The sequence below is a fragment of the Hippocampus zosterae genome, chromosome 2 (genome assembly GCF_025434085.1).
Source record: "Hippocampus zosterae strain Florida chromosome 2, ASM2543408v3, whole genome shotgun sequence".
In the NCBI taxonomy this organism is placed as follows: Eukaryota; Metazoa; Chordata; class Actinopteri; order Syngnathiformes; family Syngnathidae; genus Hippocampus; species Hippocampus zosterae.
The window spans coordinates 6,792,474-6,809,967 of record NC_067452.1 but is presented as its reverse complement, the minus strand read 5'-3'; the positions used below and the strand labels follow the sequence as shown (position 1 = coordinate 6,809,967).

The 17,494-nt window shown below is 42.5% G+C and overlaps 2 protein-coding genes across 4 annotated transcripts; both read right to left on the bottom strand.

Annotated features, from left to right (window-relative positions):
- Positions 1-905: 905 nt before the first annotated feature.
- Positions 906-3,233, bottom strand: LOC127592616 (acyl-CoA-binding protein-like). Its single transcript, XM_052053523.1, has 4 exons — positions 3,066-3,233; positions 2,828-2,945; positions 2,450-2,512; positions 906-2,371 (listed from the first exon to the last, which is right to left on the bottom strand). The coding sequence occupies exons 1-4, from the start codon at positions 3,069-3,071 to the stop codon at positions 2,298-2,300; spliced, it is 261 nt and encodes an 86-aa protein (XP_051909483.1). The 5' UTR covers positions 3,072-3,233; the 3' UTR covers positions 906-2,297.
- A 3,275-nt stretch (positions 3,234-6,508) lies between these two features.
- On the bottom strand, positions 6,509-15,563 carry LOC127592281 (metalloreductase STEAP3-like). Of its 3 annotated transcripts, none has more exons than XM_052052915.1 (6): positions 15,500-15,563; positions 14,430-14,663; positions 12,723-12,989; positions 12,108-12,635; positions 11,861-12,025; positions 6,509-6,805 (listed from the first exon to the last, which is right to left on the bottom strand). In XM_052052915.1, exons 1-6 carry the CDS (start codon positions 15,551-15,553, stop codon positions 6,770-6,772), a joined length of 1,284 nt encoding a protein of 427 aa, XP_051908875.1. In that variant the 5' UTR covers positions 15,554-15,563; the 3' UTR covers positions 6,509-6,769. The 3 variants fall into 3 exon arrangements, with proteins under 3 accessions (XP_051908875.1, XP_051908861.1, XP_051908870.1); XM_052052901.1 differs by lacking the exon at positions 6,509-6,805 and adding an exon at positions 7,894-10,125; XM_052052910.1 differs by lacking the exon at positions 6,509-6,805 and adding an exon at positions 7,894-10,125 and having other exon boundaries at positions 15,383-15,548.
- Positions 15,564-17,494: the final 1,931 nt, after the last annotated feature.

Genomic DNA, 17,494 nt, shown 5'->3' with positions numbered 1-17,494 from the left:
TGCCAACGGATCGTTTACTTATTCAGTACCCGTATGTACTGTATTTTCCGGACTATAAGTCGCAGCAGCCATAAAATGCATAATAAAGAACAAAAGAAACATAGTAGTCGCCCTGGAGTATAAGTCGCATTTTGGGGTGAAATTTGTGATAAAATCCAACACCAAGAACAGACATGTCATTTATACAGGCAAATAAAAATAAACAACAGGCTGAATAAGAGTACGATATGCTAACGTTACATGACGCATAAACAATGAACTGAGAATGTGCCCGGTATGTTCACGTAACATTAAGAGTTATTCAGTTAACTGTAGCATAATGATCATGCTAATAAGTTTACCAAACCATCAGTGTCACTTCATCCTCCGTGTCACTTTTAAGCAACTTCGGAGCTAGAAGAGGCTGTGCTTCCTCTTCTACTTTGCTGACGTCAGAGTAATTGTAGTTTTTTTTTTTTTGGTCAATGTGGAAAGCATCAACACAGGCCTCGAGCCCCCTCTTGTGGTTTAATGTGAGAATGACGTCAAATGATAGAATGTGTTAATTATTCCACACACAAGGCGCTCCAGAGTATAAGTCGCACCCCCGGCAAACTATGAAAAAAAAATGTGAATTATAGTCTGGAAAATACTGCAATCAACTCTTCTCAGGCATAGCGAGCCTACCCCTGTAGCGTTCACACGTCCCATTTTATATCGGTGCTGCCCCTCAAACTAGCATTTACTCCAGAGTAAATTTTTAAACCATCTCCTGAGCAGGGTTAAATTCGCTCCGGTTTAAGCTGTTTTCAGGGGCTACACCGATATAACTTTGTACATGTGAACGCTCTACGAGGAGCAGCCCCGATGCTACACAGGAGTAAAAGTTGCCGTGTGAACACCCCTTTAGCGCACTCGCCAAGTATTTCTTTACAGCCTTATTAGAGTATACACGCCGTCATGACAACATGAAAAAACGACATACTGTACACACGCTTACACATATACAGTACATATTCATTCATTCATTCATTCATTTTCCGATCCGCTTTAGCCTCATAAGGGTCGCGGGGGTGCTTGAGCCCATCTCACCTGTCTTCGGCCAGTAGGCGGGGACACCCTGAACCGGTTGCCAGCCAATCGCAGGGCACATAGAGACGAACAACCATCCACACTCACACCTAGGGACAATTTGGAGTGTTCAATCAACCTGCCATGCATGTTTTTGGAATGTGGGAGGAAACCGGAGTACCCGGAGAAAACCCACACAGTTAAGGAGACTAATTAGGTCAATGTTTTCCAACCTGGAGTGCCATTACACATATTTTGCATCAGAAACAACCTCATGGTAAACCACCAAACAAAGATCACAAAATTATGGATACTGAAATAATGATCCCAAATGCACTCGCTCAGTTTCGGCTTGTCTAGTTGAATACAAAGCTGATGCAGAGAAACATGACTGAAGGGCAACAGTTGGCTACAGATGGTGGTTGCTTGTACCTTTTACCATCCAGCTGAAGTGCAGTTATTTGTTATACTTGCCACTTTGTGCCACTGGAAAGAATAGAAAAAGAATGAAAATCATTCAAATAATAATCCTACAATGACGATAATAATCCTAGTACCGGTAATTAAAAATAATGCTGTGATTACACATTTTCATGTGAAACTACAGGGCAATAGATTCTTCTAAGACCCTAAAGCCATGAGCACAAACCGAGAACGGAACCACACCATGGATTTAGTGAACTGTTCTACCCTTACTGTATATGTGCACAGAGAGCAGTTTTTAGCTAGTGTTAAGTGCCAAAAACATGCGTGGCAGGTTGATGGTGTGAGCGTGAATGGTTGTTTGTCTTTGTGTACGTTGTTAACGTCTTGCAACCAGTTTAGGGTGTTCCCCGCCTACTGCCCGAAGACAGCTGGGAAAGGCTCCAGCACGCTCCGCGACCCTTGTGAGGATAAGCGGATTGTAAAATGGATGGATCGAAGTCATTTCGATGTCAACATCTATGCAGACGGCAAACAAGAATGTGCCGTGTGCACACTGTTTTGCATTATGCTTCAGGTACACGCTGAAATTTTTTTTTAAAAGAGGCCCACAAAATAGTCTTTGGATAACAATTGTCTGTACAAATGTGGATCTATTTTTAATATATTACGATTGAAATTTAAGTGCTACCATACGATTAACTCGAGCTTCAATTTCAGAATACAAATCAATAGAATCAATCAATAAAAATTGCCATTGCATTATTTTTTAAATGGGCTACAACATTACAAAGAAAATGAGACTTATTTGTGAGAACAAGATTTTAGATTCCATATTTTCTTTTCAGCTTCTCCACCAATTCAACATAGGCGGCCATTGCCTCTTCTTTGGACAGACCTGTGGAGTCAGAACCAACAGTCACTGTGCACTCTGCTTGTCCGTCAAACACCACACACTCAAGTATTTAAGATTTACCTTTCTTTCCCATCCATGAATCCCATTTTCGTCTTCCCAAGATGTCGAATATCCCTGGACGATCTGTGGATGCAAAAATGGCAGATGATTTCCTCTCGTGAACAAATGCAGTAAACACCAGTCGAAACTCACTGTCACACGGAATTCTTGATATCAAGACCCGGGTCGAGGATTTTCACATCTTTGAAGAACGTCTTGCAAGGCAAAATAAACCAGCTTGATACAAACCTATCAGTCTTTTCATCATTTTCACAGTGACACCCAACCTGTCTGGCTTCATTCTGTCCTCAGAGCACACCCTTTTTGGAGTTTATGTGCAAAAACGCCAGATATCCCCAGATATTCAGTTTAATTTTTTTTAAGCTCACATTTACTCACCAGACGCAAGGTCCCCATTCGTGGCCTGCTTGTATAACCCATACAGCTCATTCACTTCTTCACGGTTAGGCTGTGTTTTCAGTTTCTTCGCCTCGCTCGCTGCTTTCTCAAAGCTTTCCTGTAGTGTAAAGAAAGAGGGAGGTGGCACTGGACAAACAGGCTGAAGGAGAGGAGCACAATCTTGCACAACGGTGTGACTGACAGAAGCACCTTTAAAAGTCTGTTAGCTAATGCTTACCGTCATGGCCGCAGTGAGGAGGAGACGCTTTAAAAGTGGTGAACTTAGATTCCAGGTTGCAGCCTTGTCAGCGGTTGCTGCTGTCGAGTAAATGTGGGAGGCACCTTTGTACGCCTCATCAGCAAGCAGGAACACGATTCCCCTGATCAACTATTGTTCAATTTAACCCTTACATATACTGTTCATTTCCCATGCGCACCGTATGTTTTTTGACCCAGGTCAAAATTATCCTACTACAGGAATACAGTTCTTTTCCAAATGTATTAAGTCCTACATCGATTGAGGGTTATTTGTCAATGTTTCGGCGAAAAAGGTGTGTGTTTATGCAATGCCAGACTCATTTTAGATTCTATTCTTCACAGTTTACATCTACCATAAGAATAAATAATTTATTCTGATGCTTTTTTACACTTTCATTCCAAAGACCAACAGTGTGCAAACGGTTGTGTATCTACAGCAGTGTTGCACCCTGGGGGGGGCGCGAGGCTCCGTCAGGGAAGGCGCGTTTGACCTCGGGAAACATGCTTTTTTCTTTTTTTAGTCCTAATATAGCGTGCAGTTGCGCCTCCACTACGTTAGAGGGCGGTGGCACTCTCATTGGCAGAGTTTGCGTAGGGAGCATTCTCAGGGAGGAAATATGATGAGGCGTATGTCGCGCTTGGCTTCAGACTGCGGTGGCAGACGAGGAAAGAATGATGTGCTTACTTGTTATGCGGCAGAACAGCAGGCCAGGTGAAAAAGAATAAAAAGGCAATTCAGCCAGGATTCATCAAGGAGATTTTCCAGTTTTCTTTATTTTCAGGAGTGACAGTTGACCAGTTTTGAGCAGCCCACGTGTAGCACTGCTCTCCAAGTTGTCCGGCCCCTAGTGACTTCCTCATTCCTCTTTTAAACGGAGTTCACTTGAGCTTCAGGCCAATCAGGTCCAAGCAACAATTGGCCCTTCCCAGGTGGTTGCAATTACCTCATCTGAAACAATTAGTGTTCTAAAAAGTACAACAGTTTTGGATGGAAAGAAATGTGCACCTTTCTTCCATCCAAAATCCACAAAGAAACATAATTTTTAATATTTGTCTTTCAACATCATGACATTACCGTGTCTAAAAATTTTGGTAGCGGACAGCATGAAACCAAATAAATTAAGGCGTCACTTAAAGACATTACACCTGAATCACGCTGATAAGCTGCTTGAGTTTTTTTTTTTTTTTTCAGCGAAAACGTGCCGAATATTGCCAACAATCATGCCGCTTTGTGACTGCAAACTTGAGTAAACTAAAATACAGGTCCCGGGTACACATTGAGCAGGAGCCAAAAGTTGCTGTGTCCTGCTTAAAACCTCGCTTCGAAAAGCTGTGCAATGCAAAACGTGCTCATTGTAGCCATTAATCCAGACATCATCTTTGATTTAAAGAAAAAAAAAACACAAATTATTTTATAGATTCTTGTTTTGCTGGTTAAAGTTTTTTTTAATATTTTGCTCCTGAGATAATGTTGGTGATTAGTTTGAATGCATTATTAGTTATTGATTTTATTTTTCAATATCGTATCGTTTGACATGGTCAGTCAAAAATATTTATTGTTAAATTAAGGATTTAATGTTATTTTTTAATTTCAGATGCACTTTAAATATTTTCTGTTCCAGTTACTACTCAACTCAACTCAACTGTATTTATAGAGCACTTTCAGACAGCCATCGCTGCATACAAAGTGCTGTACATGGAGCAACTAACATATACAACAGTAAAGCAACAAATCGGTAACAAAGGCGGTAGAAAGCACTAAACAGCAAAACAACAAGAACAAGAACAAATCTTAGTCATGCTGAGTCAAATGCCAAAGAATACAAGTGATACAACAGAGAATACTAAAGCTATTCTTTGTTGTAAGTTGGTCCATATTTCTTTTTTTTAATTCTCTTATACGTTAATAAGGATACGGTGTTATGCAAAGGTGTACTTATAACAATTTTATAGAAAAATTATCTTATTTATAGTTGTGCAAGGGGGGGTGCACGATGTTTTCCTCTTCCTTGGGGGGGCATGAGAGAAAATAATTGAGAACCACTGATCTACAGTACAGACGGTTCTTTGGACTATTTCAATCTTCCTTTTGATGATTAATGTTGCATAAAACAAACAATGCATTTTGTAAATTCATGGCATGGAGCGACCCAATTGCAATTAAGTTTGCAAATCATGTTCAACCTACATTTATAAAGATGCATTGTATTGCATATTTCATTGAATACACTACAAAGACAAGATATGTGAAGTCCGAAGTGATGGACTTAATCATTAACTTGGAATTTAATGGCCGCAACACGCTCCACCATGGTGGTGTACCATTGCAGAACGTGATTTGACATCGTCTTAAAATGTAATGGCTGCAACATGTTCCAAAAAAGCTTGTTTACCACTGCGTTACATCATCATTTATTTAAACAACATTCAATCAACGTTTGGGAACTGAGGACACTAATTGTTATAGCTTTGTAGGTGAAATTCTTACATTCTTACTTGACGTACAACTTCAGCTGTTCAACAGACCGGAGTCATCCTTGTCATACGTAACGCTCCACAATGAGGCACATATTTTCAGTGGTAGATGGGTCTGGACTCCAGGCAGTCCACATTCTTTTTCGCCGAAACCATGCTGGTGTACCATGTGCAGAATGTGGTTTGACGTTGTCTTACTGAACTAAGCAGGGGTGTCAATGAAAAAGGTGTTGCTTGGATGGCGACATGTTTCTCGCAAACCTGTACGGACTAACACAGCTCCATACCATCGCAGATGCTGGATTTGGAACGTTGTGTCCAGAACAGTCCAGATGGCTCTTTTCATTCTTAGCCCCAGAGGAGAAGACGCCCAGAATTTTCCAAAACAATCTGAAATGTGGACTGGTCAGACCACACAACACTTTTCCACTTTGCATTAAGGGTGAGGAAAATAATCGACATTAATCGATACATCGATGCGCACGTGCGCGATGCGAGTGAATCGGCTCATTCACTAGGTACGACGCGATTGACGGGTGAAATCGAGATTCATCGCGATGCATTGGTGGGTATCGGTAAAATCCGTTTCAAGCGCCGTTTTATTCATGTTAAACGTCACCTATCTGCCCTTTCCTAGGCGCAATGAATGCACCATCATTGTTTTGGTGTTTGGGTTGAATACGGACGGTAGCCGTGCGTCACATACAGTCCAGTACACAACTGGCGAAACGCTATGGAAGTTCGCGCAAGCAGCAGCGAGGAAACTACTGTATTTAATGCTTCCGCAACATTCAGATCTTATGTTTGGAAATACTACGGCTTCGAAAAGAAAGACGGAAAGTTTGATAAAAACTCCGTAATTTGCAAAGAATGTCGCACTACGAAGCAATGGCAATACAATGGCAGCACCACAAATATGCAGACCACTTAAAACGATGGCACCACATCACCGACAAGTTGATTAGGGGGTACCGCATTGACTCCAGTGAAGTCAGCAACAGATTGGCACATTCTGAGTTGTCGGTCCAATCACGTAATAACCACGCTCAGGGGTGATTGAGTCCTTTTTCCGTTGCTGATCCCTTGCTTTGGAACAACCTTCCGCTCAATGATCGGCAAGCCCCCTCGCTGCCCATCTTTAAAATTCGTCTTAAAAGTCATTTTTGTTCTTTGGCAATTGAGTCATGTTGTGGAGTTGTCCTTATTTCCTTATGGCCCTCCTTGGACACAAGTTCTTTTATTTCTCTTTAAGGTGGAAGAAGACCCAACACCACGTCGTCATTTTCTCTGTTTATCACAGCGCAACACGAATCGATTCGGGCTCCTGAGAGTCTCGGATTTCGTCAGGAAGCAGAAAAAATGCAGTCATGAGAATATATAGATACAATATGAGAATGAGAGGCAGGCAGTTACGCCTCCATGCAAATCCCGGAAACAAAGAAATGAACATGTCATCTGACACCGGTGTGGCTGGAAAAAGTTGGGAGTGGTGAGGTGAGACCAAACCACCACTACCCACTATTGTCTTCAGTCTGATGTTTGACGTAATGGCAGGAACACAGATGCTTGAGATAACGGTTACTCTTTTGATGTCAAACATGTTCTCGGGAGGGGCCCTAAAAATGGTGGGGGTCGACGGGCACTAAAAGTGATTGTAATCACAGTGAGCAGTAAATACCTTCAATGGCATACTAAATTGTTTCTCTCAAGTATTTGAACAGATGCAACTAAAAGAGAGGGGCTAGGAAATCACAGTAAGGAATAAATTCCTTTACAGTCACCATGAGACCTGTTTTTTTATAGTTTGACTGTTTATGTGCTTTCCACTGTCCTTGGTATTCATTTATTGTTTGTTATTGTATGAATTATTTTTTGCTCCATGTACGGTACTTTGTATACAGCGGTGTTTGTTTGTTTTTTAAGTGCTCTAGAAATACAGTTGAGACGTTATCTTTTACAATCTTATAAAAGAGAAGCATAGTTACATGGCTCGAACCACATTTGTTTACAAAAGCTTGTCAGATATCACATCAACGCAAGACATACGGGAAGAAAAATTGCACAATAGACAAAGGACGATGGGGAATAAAAGTTCACGTTAGACCAGAAAAAGGGGAGGATCTGGTCTCACGGGGCTGGTCCTTCGATATCAGTTCGTGGCCTGGCAAACCTCCGTTTATTGGCGTGAACTTGCATCGTTTTTTTCTTGCCACTGTTTTTTCCGTTTTTGTTTTGGAGTTTCGCAGCGGTTTTCGTTGTTGTCGTTTTGTTGTTTGAAATGCTTGCTTACACTTTGTTGCTTTTATGGCAGCATTTCTTGTGTGTTTATTATGTTTGCATTTCTGTGTTCGTGTTTTGTTTTCATCATTTCTCGCCGCATTTTTGATTTGCCGTGTGTTTGTTTGCAGGTGTGTTCCCCCCACGCCCCATGTAATCCTGTGTTTGCAGCGTTCAGCCGTTTGCCCCCATCGGCCATCGTACCTCGACCTTAAGGAGCCGCCACAAACTCAAAAAAATTATATGTACCTTTAGATACTGTAGCTTAAAAATAGCCATCACTGATTCAAATGCAAATCCTTGCCAAATTAATATTACTAAATATAATGTAGTGGATGGTTGTATCTAACGATGCTTTTATTTTTGGTGTTGCATTTTTTTTTTTTGAGGGGATCGGGAGAGGGGGGAAACGGGTTGAGGGGGCAGGAGGGGGTGGCCGCCATCCTGGGGGCTATGTAGCGTGAGGGAGGGGGACGGGTCGCAACCCGGCCCCCGCACTTTGACCCAGTGGCCAGGGTCCACGGCAGCGCGGTGGCGGTCCAGGGGGTCTGCAGCACCCGAGGTTGGCCCGGTGTTTTATTTTGAAGGGTGAACATTCCTCCATAAACCAGGGGGATGGTCGGCTTGGGGATTTGTATACCGCCGGACGCGGTCCCGCGGGATGTTGCTGACCCGAAGGTTGTTACCACTTCGCACCAACTCTCCACTGATGGAAAGTCCCGTCAATTCGGCGTGGAGGCTCCCTTACGGACTTCACTGCGATCCGCTAGGAATTGGCGACGGTTTGATCCGCACCTTTGAGCCTAGGGATCGCAGATTTGAGGCGATTTATATCTGACGATTGAATGTTTCCCCATTTTTAATATTCAATTTAAATACTGTTCCTTATACAACGGATTATTAAAGCTTAGTTAACGTTAAATTGCCTCAAAATTCAACGTCTGCGTTAAATTGAGCGAGATCTAGTAAATTAAAGACAATGGTTAATTAAAAAAAGAAAAACGTATTGATAAGTGTTCATCGCCGATGAGGGGTGGGCATATTGAATCTCGCCTAGCAGGCCACATTGGGCGGAACAATCTGAGTCCAGGGAGAACTCAATCACAGTCCGAACGAAAATTCACTGGCACTGAAAATTCCAAATACTGTAGAGCAGTGGTCACCAACATGGTGCCCGCGGGCACCAGGTAGCCCGTGAAGACCACTTGAGTAGCCCGCCAGTGCCTGGACATTGTGATTTGCTAGTAGAAATTATGATTTAAAAATGCAAACATTGGCAGTACTGTGAGACATTTCGAAACACGATCAAAGTCTGACAATTTAAATCATCAAGTATTAAAAATAACACATCCTCATATTATTGAAGGTATTTTGGACAAATATGTTATTTCAGACGTGTATCAATTTGGTAGCCCTTCACACAATCGGTACACATGAAGTTGCTCTCACCCTCAAAAATGTTGGTGACACCTGCTGTAGAGTTCTCATCGTGCCACTAGATGACAGCACCGCACAAGTGGACAAAACCAGGCCAACCAGGCTTTTTCCGTGACCCACTACCTACCAGCTGCAAATACCTCTCATATTGTTTTGAATAAAAAGTGGCTTTCATCCTAAATGATGTTAAAACACGTGGACTTCAGACAAAGTGATTAGAAAATATATTAACCAAAAATCACAAAAAGAAAATATAGCAGTGTATCGACAAACAGGTTTTGGCACAGATGAATCTGAAGCGAGCCTCCAGAATCACCAGTCGGTAAATCAACAGAAAGAAAGAAATTGGAAATCAAAATCCAGCAGAGAAGCTCGCTACTCTTACAAATTGCACAGGGCATGAATGTTGAGGGTCAACAGACTGCTGCCATGTCTCATGATGATCATTATTAAATGATTTCTGTTTTCTCCAATTGTTCAAACAACAAACATTTCAACAACATTACACATGTGTGAAACCAATTACTTTCCAGGTTGCCCAAACCAAAGTGTTTAACTATTTTTCAAACATGGCTGACATTATCGAAGCCGGTGACACGGTCGTCGTTGGGCAGAATGAAGCGGATGTGCCGGCTCCTCTCCCATCCGCGGCGGATCTGTCGGAGCTGTTGCGCAATACAGGGCAGCAGGAGAACGAGGCGGACCAATAGAACTGAGACAGGGAGGATGAGGACCACCATGAAAGTGGGTGGCAAGAGGAAGCGGTATTGGCTCGGGTCAAAGGCGCGGTCCCAGCCGAAGAGGAGTGTGTGCACCGTGGCCATGGACAGGGCGCAGTAGCCCAAAGTGGACTGCAGGATGTGAAAGAGATTTCGTTTATTCATTTTTCATTTATTTACAACCTAAACGTTTTTATTTACAACTTGAAGAAGAGTTTTATACCTGTGCCAGTTTTTCGTGTCTGCTGTTCACCGGGTCAAAGGCCACTAAACAGCCACGAGCAAACACACTCACCTTCGATTCATGACCCGAGCAAGTGGGACCAGTGCTATCAAGATTACCAGCGGGCGCAATTACAAAAAAATTCCCAAGCTTGACTCAGGTGCTGGTCAAAGATCCAAAGTAGTCTAGCTCTTCCCTATTCTCACACAGGCCAGAGATGAGTGTCTCTTTCCACTGGACGTGAACTTCTGCTTCACAAAGCCTCGATTCAAACCACTTATCCCCATTTGGGCACTGAAAATCCAGTGACTTCGCAACAACATGAGCTTTTCGTTTTGTTAAAGGCAGATCGAGGCAGATCAATCAACCATTTGCTTTAACTTGGTGGTAAACCTTCTCATCATTTTGATGCCCGCTAGCTTTTTTCCACATGCTAAGGTTTGGTTGTGCACTTCAAACACTGACAAAGTTTTTGTGTGTGTGTGTCATTTCCACATTTACATCAATGCAAGTGTGACTGAAATGAGAATATCAACACTAAAAAATAGAGGCATCTCACTGGTTTGCTGTTTAGGCCTGGCCCGGACTCATGTGGCCCGCAGGCACCATGTTGGTGACCTCTCCTTTGAAATCACTGATATTTGCATCATTCACCTGAAACTGTTTGAATGTGGGTGCTTCACTTCTTTCAAAACTTTTCAGTTACATGTTTGAACGAGTAGTTGACTCAACTCATTCAAGATCAAGTATCTGTCCTGAAGCGCTGCGCTGCACAGGAACATTTATCGCCGGCTAATGCTGAAAGGAGGGCAATAATTCATTGCTGGCCTCCAGGTGGGACATGACTAATCTGACGGCCAGAGGATTAGTTTTGCGGGGCGATGAAAGGGGCGCCAGGGGACAAGGAGGAGGAGAGAAGAATGTGTGAGCCCCAACAATGCTGGCGGCTTTGAGTGTTAGCACCCGAACTGAGTCACCTGCAAAAGTGCAAACACACAAATTGTTTGGATGTCTGATTTGTCTTCACAGGAACCCCCTCAAGAGCATTTAATTTCACTTCTATTGTCTAAATGTGTAACCTGTACTAAAATAATTGATCCCAATGCTCATTTTGACAATCCTGTTGTGGTTCCTTTTGGTATAAGTAGTCGTGGTGGGGTGGAGTTAGACACGCAGTCTTGGCAGATAACCGTCATGTTTATGTGACAATTTCAATGTCAAAACAGAAATTCAAAAATTACAATCAAATGACGAATCTGTCATTTGTGTCTCAGTTCTTCTTTATTGTAATTGAGCCAATTGCATAAATACGCCAATGTTATTGACATTGTTAGCAGGTTGGCTACGTAATTTACCCGAGTTCACAATTTTAACTTTTCACAGCTGCCCTGACCGCTTCCTTCCTCTTTTGATTTGTATATACTGCCACTTTGCCCCGATACTGTATATTTACAAACTCACGTGACTTTGTCGCATAGTTTTGAGTGACAAATCAAAATCTGTCGACAGAAAAAAATATTTGTGGCCGGCACCACAAACTATCACATCCCGCCCACACACCTGTTTGTTGAAAAGAAAGCCAGATACCAATTTGTCATTCAACACCGGGTTGCCAAAAACTAACCGTAACCTCCTGTGGCGTACCTGTATAAAGCTGAACTCTCGCCAGTTGATGTTGTCAGCCACGGAGGGCAGCGAGGTGATGGCCAGCAAGGAGAGCAGCCCAAGCGCGATGATGCCCACTGAGACGTACAACTCCATTCTCCACACCCCCTCGTCACTCCACGCGTCCTCCACGCCCTCTTTCACCTGCGCGCCACATGGTTCCACACATGATTGACAGAAAAGCCGAAAGCAGAAGGTGTGGTCAGATCACTGGGCTCCCATTCACCTGTTTGAAAGCATCGTTGAGCAGCCTGAAGCGAGCTGACTGCCTCATGGGCAGACATAGACTGTAGATGGCGTGCATGGCAGCACACAGGAAGCTGCACAATCCAAACTGCTTCCTCTTGGAGAGCCACTTGTCGAGCCAGATAGGAAAGCGATCGTATTTGGTGCCCCGCCTTAACTGGACCAAGGCGGCAAGCAAGCCCGGCATGTAGACGAGGGCAAGCATCACCAAGGCGACGGAAGGTAAAGTGACATTAACAGTTTCAATGGGCATTTTGTAAAAGACGCTCTTCTTCGCTTTGACGAGTGGATGCACAATATCACGGACAAAGTTGTAGAGGTAGAAGAAGATGAAGAGAATCAATGTGATGAGGATGGGCGTGCCCCAGGAAGGAAACAGATAAAAGGGGAGATTTTCAATCTCCCGAGAAGAGGTGAGCAGACCCATATCCACAGGACAGAAGCCCATCCTGCGACACATTGCTAGGACTGTGCTCTTGGCCTTACTGCTGTCACTGCACAGGAACACCTGCACAAGAAAGACGACCAAAGTGTCTCGCTGGATTCTGTCATATCTCAAGCATCAGAGGTAGAGCAAAATTGCCAATAATCTTACCTGCCTGCTTCCATCTCGAGATCCAGTCTGAAGCGCCCATGCTGAGATTGTGTTAAAACCTTTCACTATAAAGCTCTCAGGAAACATGTCAGCCAGTCGTTCGGCATGGGATGGTCCGGCTCGCATGATCTGCGAGCTGTTGCTAACATCCACCAGGATCTTTCCAGCCAGCGCCGTCTTCAGCTCCAATAGGGTGGAGTGGTGCTCAGGGAAGATGGCGACAAACACCACATCTGCTTGGCTGGCTGCCTCCAGCTGGGAGGTCACCTGGATGACGGGGAAAGAAATGATTTGAGTCTGTTCCCCAGTGGGGGGCAGAGCTCTGACTAGGCCAAATGACAATCAAAAGCACTTGTTCGTTCATCCATCCGTTTGTTTTTTTTTTTTTTTTGCTAGAACAGGGGTCCGCAACCAAAATGTTGAAAGAGCCATATTGGACTAAAAACATAAATAAATCGATCGATCGATCAATCAATCAAAACAAAACAACAACAAATATGTCTGGAGCCAGAAAAAAATAAAAGCCTTAAATAAGCCTTATAATGATGGAGACACATGATGTATGTATCTATGCTGTATTAGCTATATGTTTTAGCCTCCTATCAAAATGGCGACGTTGGCTACAAAGACACAATGAGCCTACGTGATTAAATGTGTTTTTTTTTTTTTCGTGTTCGTTCAAATAACACGCCTGTGTGCTGGTTGCATCTGTTATTAGCTGAATATGAATGGCCGGAAGTTTATGTTGGATGATGAAAACTATTTTGATTTAAACACATAAATACTGTATCTTGTTCTTTTTTTTTTGGACATAAATAAAATGGTTTCGTGACTGTTTCACAATCAAAAAGAAAAACTACATGAACCTCGAACGCTACTACTTTGTGAGTGGATGGTCAAGGGAACTTCTGCATCCAAGGGCAAAGTCTTTCCACTCCTAAGACACGAGACAAGACTAAAAATAGATTACCTTTCGGACTCTCATATATACTAAGGCAGCGCAAAACAACTCCGGAGTGAACAAGGTTGAGTTTGTTGTAATATCTTATTTTGCATATCCGACAAATGAAATGCAAAATATCAACCGATTTCGATCAGTGTAAAGTCTAGAAGGATAACACAAGACATAACAAATGGACAGAGGGTGGACCTTTGAATATGGGAGACACTCTTCCATTCATGCGATAGCAACTCAAATACATATCCAAACCAAAATTGAATTGGTTCTTTCTTGGACCATTCTCCCAGCCTGTAGAACAGTAGGCTTTTGTAAAATCCTGAGACTTAAATAACCACAAAAATAAAAAAAACATTGGAGTTTGAATCTTGGCTCCAGCCTTGCTTTGTGTATTCTCCATGTTTTTCCCATGCTTTGGCTTTCTCTAGATATTCTGGCTGTCTCTCACATTCCAAAAACATGCATGTTGGTTCTTTGAAGTCTAACAATCGAGAAGTGTAAGCGTGAGTGTGTAAGGTTGTTTGCTTGTTTGTTTACCTGACCACCAGTGCAGTGGGTAAATGTCTCTAAATACCATGAAAATTATAGCTGACTAGAAGCGGGACAAACATGTCAACACAGAGAATAACAATATTCATGACGAACAAGGTCGAAAAAGATTTTTACTCCGAGGTCTAATACAGTATGGAACTAATAGTAATTATATGGATTTAGAATCAACAACACGCGGTAAGCAAATTGGGTCTCACCTCTGCCTCTTCAGGGAAGAGTGCAACCGCGTGCTTGGGGGTTCGACTCCCGACCACCACTCGGTAGCCGGTGGCGACCAGTCTTCTGGCAAGTGAGCGGGAGAAGTCGCCAGTGCCCAGGATGCCGACAACTTGGGTGTCGAACTCCGACATGCAAACCTCAAGCGGCCTGCACCTGCCCTTATCGTCTCCTCTCTCAATTAAAGCTTGTTGCATCTCCTCAGGCATGATGAACTGACAGACAAACAAGAGAGGAGATGCATCTTTTTCTCTAAATGAACCCACGGTGTGACAAATTATTCTCCACATTGAATTAGAGTTACATCCATCAAACTGCTGGACTATCTCAAACCGTTGTATTATCTCTGCATCTCAAACGACACGTGGTTCATCTCTAGGATCGTATTTAAATAAATTATGCCAGCTCACCAACACAGTGGAGATAAACTAACAATTCAAACACGAAGATAAGAACTGATAATTGTCGATACAGTATTTTATGCCATGTTTTCTGTTGGATTATTGTTATTTATCGTGAAATGTTCTGGAAAGTGCTTTGTTGCAGCTGTAATGAAAGCGCTATATAAATAAAGATGTATTGCGTTGTATTATTAGATGAGTTCTTCGTTTGTTAAACATTAAGTATTTGACTTAACGCTCTACTCGGGCCAATCGCAGAAATTATTCTGAATGAATTTCGTGCGACATCGTTCTGTACAACCGAAATTATTATACGGTTACTAACTGTGGGAGCTACATGACAATTATGAAGGCCAACGTTCAGCGTTATTTTGGTTGCCGATAAACTATGTTGAATTGCCCAGCGTTGCAGTTCAACGCACAACATTGCAACACAACTCTTCAAGCGAAAAGTGGTTTAAAATTAGTTAATGTCATGGCGCCTTGTCGGGTGTCCTTGGTCGAAGTCAAGAAAGTTAACTTTAAAAAAGTACCTTTGTGGAACATAAGAAATTGTTGGCTCGATCACAGAAGATTTTCGTACAACGTACAAATATGAACAATAATAATCAAGCGGTAGTAGTCGTCGTAAGCTTTCGCGGAGCACTCACACCGCTGCTGTTTCTCTTCCTGGTGAGATGACGACAGAGCCGAAGCCACGCCATGGCCGCGCCCCCACATGTTGGAGGAAGATAAAATAGCAAAAGGCAACCTCTTTGCACTTTGCGCCTCAGCATTAGCTGACCCTTCTCCGTCAGTTTACATGGTCTACTACTTCATGGCTGAGTTGCTGTTGTTCCCAAACTCTTTCATTAAAAAAAATAATAATACTGTGAAACCAACAGTTGACTGTGGAATATTTAGGAGCGAGGAAAATTCATGACTGGATCGGTTACACAAGTGGCATCCTATAACAGTTCCACGCTGGAATTCACTAAGATCCTGAGAGTGACCCATTCTTTCACAAATGTTTGTCTGCATGCCTAGGTGATTGATTTTATAAACCTGTGACCAGGCCAAGGGATTAGGACAACCGATTCTGGTCATTTGGATGGATGAGCGAATACTTTTGGTAGTATAGTGTATTTGTCACCATTTCATCGCTTGACTTGATACGAGACAAGTAGCTAGCGAAGACAAAGAAAACACACGTCTCCGTCGTGTCATAAAACAATGATAGGTTTGCAACAATTTGAAGTGCTTTTGTGTGGCAGTTTAAGGTCCTCGCAACAGGTCAGCTGTCGCCTCTAGTGTCAGGGGTCCCTATCAAAATCATTTTTTGTCCATTCTGTCTAAGGTTTTCACAAAGTCACTGTATTTTCATTAACAGATATGAATATATAGACTATGTGTATTCTATAACGCAGGTAGTCACCAACATGATCCCCATGGCACCCCATGAACCACATGAATCGCTAGCCAGCAGAGCTAGGTCACAAGTGATGGGACATTGTAATTTTCTTTTAAACACTGGAGAAGATTTATAAAGATAGTGTTACCTTTTGATATTGAGCGAAATCATTTAACTGATCAGTGTCTTCTTATAAATGAATACTGACTGAATAATGAATTATTATTCCTCCTATTATCCTCAAATATTATTAACTCATTTTACCCTTAGGGTCAATTTGACCCGAGGGATATTTGACTCCACAAAATGATGTACATTAATTTGTTGTTTATTTATACATTTATTATTTGTTGTTTATTTACATGTATTATTATATACATGTTTTGTTGTTTATTTATTGAATACGTTCTACGCCCTTGATAATAAAAACTTCAACTCTCCTCCAACCTCAGGTCAAACTTTTAAATTACAATTAATATCTTAAGTAAGTTTTTACACAAATGGTTTTGCTTTCGGTGATTAAATCACCTTTCCTGTAACATCGCCATCAGCGGAATATTTTCTGTTTTAGAGTTACGGTCTTAAAAATCGTTCATCCAGATCTTTTTAGGGGTGTGCATTCATGACGGAGACTTGGCCAGGTACTGGTGAGTACAACGCTTTGCTTGAATTGTTGCCACCTGACTGTGGTTTCCTCGATACCCCGAGGACATCAGGCCGTGGTGGAGGAACGGTGAGTGTCTTTAAGAACAATTTCAAATGTAAATGGTGCACATTCACCACATCGGCCACCAGCTTTGAAGCAGATGTGCAACAGATTCCTTCAGTCTTTCATTGACAGCGGGGACTCCGCTCTCAAATACCGCATCTGACCCCTCTGTCCATGTTCCATGTTAAGCTGTGCTAAATTCTTTTGAAACTGTGTCCTTTACGCTTTTGGAGGATGTAGTTCGCCAGACGAAGCCATCTGGCTCCCCTTGCGACTATCTTTCCCCGCACTTCTTTTGGGAGGTTCTCCCGAGTGTTGGCGCATCGGTCTTGGATATCATCAACAGCAGCCTCTCTTCAGGTATAGTTCCCACCAGTTTAAACATGCTGTGGTCCAACCCTTGATCAAGAAACCTGGTCTTGATCCAGATGTGCTGTAAAGTTTCAGGCCCATTTCCAAACTACCTTTCATTTCCAAAATTCTGGAAAAAGTGGTGCACATGCAGTTGAACATTTTCTTGGATGAACATAACATATTGGAGGTCTT